The 8,327-nt window shown below is 34.6% G+C and overlaps 1 protein-coding gene across 1 annotated transcript in view; it reads left to right on the forward strand.

Annotated features, from left to right (window-relative positions):
* The window catches only part of RNF19A (ring finger protein 19A, RBR E3 ubiquitin protein ligase), a 57,109-nt gene extending 49,083 nt beyond the window's left edge, over positions 1–8,026 (forward strand). Inside the window, exons 7-11 of the mRNA XM_006916648.3 lie at positions 1,616–1,730; positions 2,206–2,367; positions 3,830–4,043; positions 5,185–5,328; positions 5,842–8,026. Coding sequence (XP_006916710.1) covers positions 1,616–1,730; positions 2,206–2,367; positions 3,830–4,043; positions 5,185–5,328; positions 5,842–6,532 — 1,326 coding nt within the window. The 3' untranslated portion in view covers positions 6,533–8,026. The remainder of the gene's footprint in view (positions 1–1,615; positions 1,731–2,205; positions 2,368–3,829; positions 4,044–5,184; positions 5,329–5,841) is intronic.
* The last annotated feature ends 301 nt before the right edge of the window (positions 8,027–8,327 follow it).

An 8,327-nucleotide genomic window follows, 5' to 3' on the forward strand; every position in this document is an offset into this window, starting at 1 on the left:
ATTATTTACCTCATTGTTCAAGTCTTAGATGCAGTTACAAGTCTCCATTTTCAAACATGTACTCAAAGAGTTGCAGATCGATGAATTAGTTTTCCATTGAAACAATGTTCTCTGTGGTGTTTAAGGACACAAACCAGCCCAAACCTATTAAGTTGATAAAGTGCCTAAAAGCCGAGCCTTTATTTGCAGTAACAAATAGAAAATATGGCATAAAATAGTAAAACAGAAAAAAATTAAATCGAACCAAAACTAGTGAGATGATATGACCTGTTATTGAACATTGGTGCTTAAGGATGCAAAATTTTCTGGAAGACTCCTTTTTCCCGGCAGCCTGCCTTTGCAAGTCTGTCTACTCCATCTGTTTTTAGCTTTGGCTTTTCTCTGCTTCAGTGCTAAGTTGTCCAGGAAGGGAAGTGGGGTGGAGCAAGAATTAGTTGCAGTACCGAAGGATAATGAAAGGTACTTTGCAGTTTCTGCCTGCATGGACTATTTAGGACAATGTAGAGGCTCATTCCCTGGGAACATACAATCAATGCTTGGAAACAGGATTCTGACCAGGAAATATAAATATTCTTCGTCCCATTCATGCTTTGCCCACCTCCTCACCCCAGCTTTTTCATAGTATAATATATCCTACAAGACTCTGTGTACTTTACAGCCTTCAAAATAATCACATCATAATAATATACTTTTTATTAAGCTTCATATGTAAGATTGTTTTTGTCAGATAATTTATTTTACAGACTACTTATACACTTTTGAGGCTGTTTTGAATCTGTCTTGAAACAGAGGGGGAAATGTCCTTTATTAGCTTTAGCCCTTGCAGACCATGAGAACAAAGATACTATTTCCCAAAGTTCATATAATATCTTACAAGCCACTTTCACAGTAATATTAAATTCTGTATAATAACTCCTGTACAGTACAAAGATTCTGAGTAGATCCAGCTCCTGTCTTCTGACAGCATTGTTCTCTCTCTTTTTTTTTTTTCTCTCTCTCTACCCCTTACTTTGAGCTATAAATGAAAACTCAGGGTTCTGTCATTTGGTAATATCTATCTTCATAAAAAGGGATCTGAGAAAAAATTAATTCTATTTGGTGATGTTTGCTTATTAATACTGCTTCTTAAGGTCAATTTTTAAGAAAAAGTTGTGGGAACATCCCCTAGGAGCCAATTTTTACCATTTAGGGATGCTTATTTAGAAAGAAACCTATGGAATGCTAAATTTCTTAAAAGTAATCTCATTAGTCAAATATCCAACTGATAAGTATGTTGAAAAGTATTCTTCGTTCTTTGTTCAAAACATTATACTATTCTTAAATAAGATTATGAAGACTACATTTACTCAAGACTGTTTAAAAAGTAAAATCTACTAAATCACTTTCTTATGTAAGCAAATTAATGAGGAGCAAATTATGTGTAAGAATATGCTTTAAGAACAATAATACAAAAAGCAATAATTCATTTACCTTGAATTAGGACACTTAACTATGAAATTATAAAAGAAATCACGTTAAACTTCTAGCAAATGTAGATAGATCCATTTTGTTTAAATTAAGTATGTAATGTATTTTCTCTTTAACCTCCCACCCCCATTTTTATTTTTTATTTCAGATTCACAATCGCTATGAAGGCAAGGATGTTTCAAAGCACAAACGGAATTTGGCCATAGCAGGTGGTGTAACATTGTCTGTAATTGTATCTCCAGTTGTAGCTGCAGTAACTGTAGGTAAGAAAATGCTTTAATACACCAATTACCTCAAATTTTATAAAATTAAAGTTTTCGTGGAAGGATTTTTAAAAAACATAGTGTTGAAGATAAAAGAGTTACTTTATTTTTAAAGACAATTTAAGCTGAGCTTACAGAAAGCCTCTCAGTAACTGTATTGGTTAAAAGACTCGAGAGCCTCATCTTAGGATGGTTGGTAAATTACTAGTGGCTGAGACCCCTTCCCCTTAATACAGTTTAGAACTCTGGCACTTAAAAATGTTTACATCTTTTTTTAAATTCCTGTTTGTCACCTGAAGGCTAGAACCTTTGAATTTGCTTGTGTCCCTAAATAACTGGGTAAACCCATTTTTGGCAAGGATCGCGGAACCCTAGCACTTTTCTCCTGTACACTTTCTCTTGAAAAGACTTTCTAAAACTGATGTTTCTGTGATTTATTTTTTGGTTTATAATGACTCATTTATTTACTCTTTAGGTATTGGTGTTCCTATCATGTTAGCTTATGTCTATGGTGTTGTTCCAATTTCTCTCTGTCGAAGTGGAGGTTGTGGAGTCTCAGCAGGCAATGGAAAAGGAGTCAGGATTGAATTTGATGATGAAAATGATATAAATGTTGGTGGAAATAATACAGCTGTAGGTAAGTCCTCTCAGGAAAAGAGAAAAATATACTTATTAATAGTTTAAGTTGGAGGAGGTTGTAGAAAACATACAAGTCAAAATTTCCATTGCCCTCCTTTTATTAAGCCTAATTAGTGTTCATCCAGAATTACATCTGTGAAATATACTGCCAAGGAAAGGCAAATGGATAAAAGAGGGTACCATAATGCTGGATGTACAACCTCCAATGGAAATATATCTTAGGAATTCTAGACTTTTAATCGTAGATTTTGTCTAAAGCATTACAAATCAGTAAGAAAAGGATATGAAGAGAAATGCAGTTCATAGAAGGAAACAGATGGCAAATGAGTAGAAAATATCTTCAATCTAGTGCTATTTAAAGAAATATGAATTAGAACAATAACTGGAAAATGAAAAGGCCCTCATAGACTGCCAGTAGGAGTATAAATTAAACTTTAAAACATGTGCGTGTTCTATATTCCTGCAATTCTTGTTAGAGAAATTTGTCTTAGGGAAATAATCAGGCAAATGTGCAAAGATAACGCCCACTTTGTTACCTACCATTCTCCCTTGAACTCACTCCAGTTAGATTTTGGTCTCTACCACTCCAGAATTTCATCTCTACCACTCCACCAAAGCAGAATTACACCAGTGACCTGCATGTTACCAAATATAGTGGTCAATTCTTGGTTTACATCTTAGTAGAAGAGTACACCTGACATGGTAGACTGATCACACTGTGTAAAGTAGTCCACAGACCTGCATGCACACACTCCTCATCACTCTCACTGCCATTTACTCCCTCTCCTTTACCTTCCTTTATTTTTTATCATAGCATTTATCACCATTTAATTTTGTTTATGCTTTCTCCAACTAGAATGTAAGATTCTTGGGGGTAGAATGTTTGTCTCTTTGATTCAGTGTGGCCCCAGTGCTTAGGACAGTTTTGGGTATGTACTAAGAACCCAAATAATGGAGAAAATAAATGAATCCTTCAATATGTAAAGCATATGAAAAGTACTGTAAGATCAGAATATAGTAGTATCAGATCTTATAATAGCTTTCAGCAATTAGAACCATGGAATATACTGAGAAATCAACTTTGGCCCATTCTTATTGACCTAGAGTATAATAAACTCTTTAAATGACACCCTTGTTGAAAACCATCACATAATTTTCCTCCAAAGTTAACTAAATTTTTCAACAACCAGGTTCTTTATAGAATTTCTAAATTTCCTGGATTTAAAAATAGTGACCATTCTAAAAGAGAGAGCCAGTTCTTAATTCAACTTTATTCTCTGAAATATTTCCCTTTACTCTTACCCCACAGTTGTGTGTCCCTGACTCCAGATATTTTTTTTCTATTCCTGTATAGGTTTTATACTTTCTATAATAAAATGCCCTATCTGAAATCATGGAGGGATTTAAGAAGAACATTAATAATTGTACTTATTTATTTTCTTTGAAATATTTGCATTTAGATACAACTTCAGTAGCAGAAGCAAGACACAACCCTAGCATAGGGGAAGGGAGTGTTGGTGGTATGACTGGCAGTTTGAGTGCAAGTGGAAGCCACATGGATCGAATAGGAACCATTCGAGACAATCTGAGTGAAACAGCCAGCACCATGGCACTAGCTGGAGCCAGTATAACAGGGAGTCTGTCAGGAAGTGCCATGGTAAACTGTTTTAACAGGTAAGAAAAATTTGTTTTGTTTTGTTTTGTTTTTGCCTTCTGTTAACTACAGATTATTAACTGCAGGAGAATTTTGAACATAATTATCAATAACCCTACTGTGTCAGGGTTGAAAACAGTAATGTTAAAAAATGAAATTTAGTGGTGAACAGTGAGTAAGGAGATTTTTACTTAATCGGATTTTCAATCACACAATATGCAGTAAAACCAAGACTAAGGCATAACATTCTGCCAATTTTTTCACTGCACTTGTCAGACTTTATGTTTGAACCAAAGCTGGAGCTGCTTCAGTGGCCAAAGTAACGGTAGTGCTTAAGCCTGGACCTTACCTCTGGAGGTACAGCAGCTGGATGTTAGGAAATGAGACATTGGTTGAGCCCTGGGGGAGCAGGTAGAGTCAGGATACCCAGGAATGCATGAACTGAGTGCCAGGGTAATCTGCCTGGGTCCTTTGATTAAATAATGGTTCATTCTCACCAAGTCTTTTACAACCAGCCATATAGATGAGGAGGAGAAATTAAAGCATTTTTATCTTCTCTTTTTCCTCTTTATTCACTATTCTTTACCTTTGTTTATTAGCTGTTTTTTTAATGTAGGGGGAGAATACATGAATTAAAAGAGTTATTGGTTAGACTTATTTTTAGGTAGTTTGCTTTTAAACAAACTTTTACGTTATAGTGGTGTTTATTATTATGTCTTTTTTAAAGACTCAGGTGTTGAATTTATAGAACCATTTTTAATATATAGATGCCCAAGATTTTTTGATTCATTTTCTGTCACATAGAATGATTTTTAATGTATTCGGGTCTTGTGTTTTGCACTGAACATGGCAAGCACATTGCCACATCCTGAGTGAAAATAATGGCGCATATTTAAGTTAAAATCTTTTATGTACTTTCGCGTTGTCGTTACTAGCTTATTTGGCAGACAGCTAATTTTATTTGGATGGCTGGTTCTGTTCAGTATGCTGCAGTAGAATTAGAACAATCAAATAAAAAGAAACAAAAAAATAATGTTTATAGTCAATTCCAAAATAGCTTTTGTTACTAGGGCTCTTAACTAAATTACTTAAAGGTACATATTATAAGAATACTGATATCGTATGTATTTTTGGTTTTTATCTGATATCCCCCTCTTTAAGGTTGGAAGTACAAGCAGATGTACAGAAAGAACGGTACAGTCTAAGTGGAGAATCTGGCACGGTCAGCTTGGGAACAGTTAGTGATAATGCCAGCACCAAAGCAATGGCGGGATCCATTCTGAATTCCTACATCCCATTGGACAAGTAAGGAATTATCACTGTCTTTAGACAAAATTATCATGGATAATGGTTATCAACTCTTAGGTTCTCTGAGAAAAGAAAATGGTGACATATCAAGAATATGCAAACCTATAGATACAGAAAGTAGATTAGAGGTTGCCAGAGGTTGGGAGGAGGGAAGAATGGGAACTAATTGCTAATGAGTTTGGGTTTCTTTTGGGAATGATGAAAACAGTCTGATGTTAGGTAGTGGTGATTGTCGCACAACTCTGAATACACTAAAAAAACCACTGAATTGTATGTTTTAAACAGGTAAATTTATGCAGCTGCTTCTGTTTTTTCAATCGAAGCATTGTTATAGTCTTTTTATTTCAAGCAGTTGTTTTTAGCAGAATGTATCCTCCATTAATTTGTTCTGATAGCTTTTATATAGCCTTTGAATTTTTCACACTGAAATTCTTCCCCCTTTACTGTCATCTAAAGAAAAATAAAAAAGAAGTTAGAAATTTATTTGTATTTGTTACTTTTATGTTCCAGAGAAGGCAACAGTATGGAGGTGCAAGTAGATATTGAATCAAAGCCATCCAAATTCAGGCACAACAGTGGAAGCAGTAGTGTGGAGGATGGCAGTGCCACCCGAAGTCATCCTGGTGGTTCAAGTGGCTTGCCTGAAGGTAAATCCAGTGCCACCAAGTGGTCCAAAGAAGCAACAGCAGGGAAGAAATCAAAAAGTGGTGGTAAATTAAGGAAAAAGAGTAACATGAAGATAAATGAGACCAGAGAGGACATGGATGCACAGTTGTTAGAACAGCAAAGCACGAACTCAAGTGAATTTGAGGCTCCATCACTCAGTGACAGTATGCCATCTGTAGCAGATTCTCACTCTAGTCATTTTTCTGAATTTAGTTGTTCTGACCTAGAAAGCATGAAAACTTCTTGTAGCCATGGCTCCAATGATTATCATGCCCGCTTTGCTACTGTTAACATTCTTCCTGAGGTAGAAAACGACCGTCTGGAAAATTCCCCACATCAATGTAGCATTTCTGTGCTTACCAAAACTGCTTCCTGTTCAGAAGTTCCACAGTTGAATCATATTGCTGAAGAACATGGTAACAATGGAATAAAACCCAATGTTGATTTATATTTTGGTGATGCACTAAAAGAAACAAATAACAACCACTCACATCAGACAATGGAATTAAAAGTTGCAATTCAGACTGAAATTTAGGCCTATAAATGCTGCAAAATAATTACCACTGAACAACCTTGTTTGGAGCTGGTTGAACTACACATGACTACTTTAAGTTTCAAGTTACCAGCAAATGCCGGGTTACATAATCATAATTCAGATATTTTCTGTGTTCAGCAAAGCATCGTGTTTCATGTGGACCTTAATTACCAAACTATGAAATGAAGGCTTTAAAAGTGCATTATTGTAAGGACAATAATTCCTTAGAGAAGTATGTTTTGTGCATTTGCCACAAAACATTGCTTTAAGCACATGTGTATTTAGTTAGAAATTTGGCTTAATTTATAATCAATATAAAATACTAATGCAGTTCTATAGCATTCTTATGGAGAAAACTTGAGGCTTGGGGTTAAGTGGTTAGTGACATTTTATTGAAACCACTAAGGGATACTGTTTCAAGAACCTTGCAGGTTACTCTCAGTATATGATATCTTTTGTAACATTTGCATTCATAACTGGGCATAAATTTAATTTTTTTCTTCATATGCAATGTGGATATATAAAGCTTAATGCAGCCCATTTGCTACCATCTGTATACTTAGACACTTTGAGCAAGACTGTGGCAGTTTTTGCACAACTTTGAAATAGAAATACCTGGTACTCTGTATATCATGTATATTGTTGATGCCATCTTAGAAGAAAAGTATAAAGGTAGGTAATTAAGTATATTGACAGCACCAAATAAGATAACATAAAACTGCAAAAACAAAATTCCATTAGTTTATAAGTATTACAAAAAAGTCACCTTTCACTGCGTGGAAGTTTGCACCCCATTTATTCTTGGTGCCTTTGGTATAGACTGGAATTTAAGAGTCTAGTTGTTTTAGGATTTTGCTGTATTGTTTTCCATAATGTCCTCTCTAGCCACCTTGGATTGTGTAGAAAAATACAGGATAGATAAACATAATTATGATTAATAATAACAATGCTGAAAAAGTATTAGCCTACCAAAGACACACTCAGGCTTTAGTAAATAACTTTACATAACCTCAGTTTTTAACACATGCATATCTTCTCCAATCATGAAATCAAAGTACGGTGCAGAGTTTGTACCAAGTACTAAGGAGGGGTCTGTGTATGGCTGGCTTTATTGTCTTTTGTTTATGGAAGTTGTTCAGCTGACATAAACAGAAATTGGCCAAAATACTGCCTATAATGTTAAATTTCTAAACAATTCACTTAAATAAAACAGGTTAACCTCAATGATAGCAGTTAAAATGTTCCATCTTATGTGTTTCTTTTAAGTATTACCATTATGGTGCTACTGAGCGTTTTCTTTTGATAAAAAGAAAAATGCCATGGGCTGCAGTCTTCCATCACTTTTTCTCACAGGTCCATTAATATGCTTATAACACTAGTGCCAGTTATTTTATTTGATAATGCTTATTATGGTATTTGTATATTTGTTTGCATTCCAATTTTGTTGAATCGTGTGTAAACTGCATACATGAAATAAATGTAAATACTAATATATTGCTGCCTTATGGTTTGTGTATAGGTTTTTTTTTTTATAAGAATGGGAATATTCATTTGCCACATGATAGTTATTCATAAATACTACAAGCCTTTGAGATGATTCTGCATTTAGTCTCAGCCCAGAGGGAAGCATTTGCTGAACTTCTCAACAAAAAATTATTAGAAACCTTTCTTCATGTCTAATACCTACCTTTCCTTCAGAAAGAAGCTGCTTTATTCATCAAAATAATTTCTTTTTTTTAAGTAAATTGGTTGGAAAATAAATAGATCTATCGAATTATGAAGAGGTATTATAATC

The sequence above is a fragment of the Pteropus alecto genome, unplaced genomic scaffold (genome assembly GCF_000325575.1).
Source record: "Pteropus alecto unplaced genomic scaffold, ASM32557v1 scaffold164, whole genome shotgun sequence".
Lineage (NCBI taxonomy): Eukaryota > Metazoa > Chordata > Mammalia > Chiroptera > Pteropodidae > Pteropus > Pteropus alecto.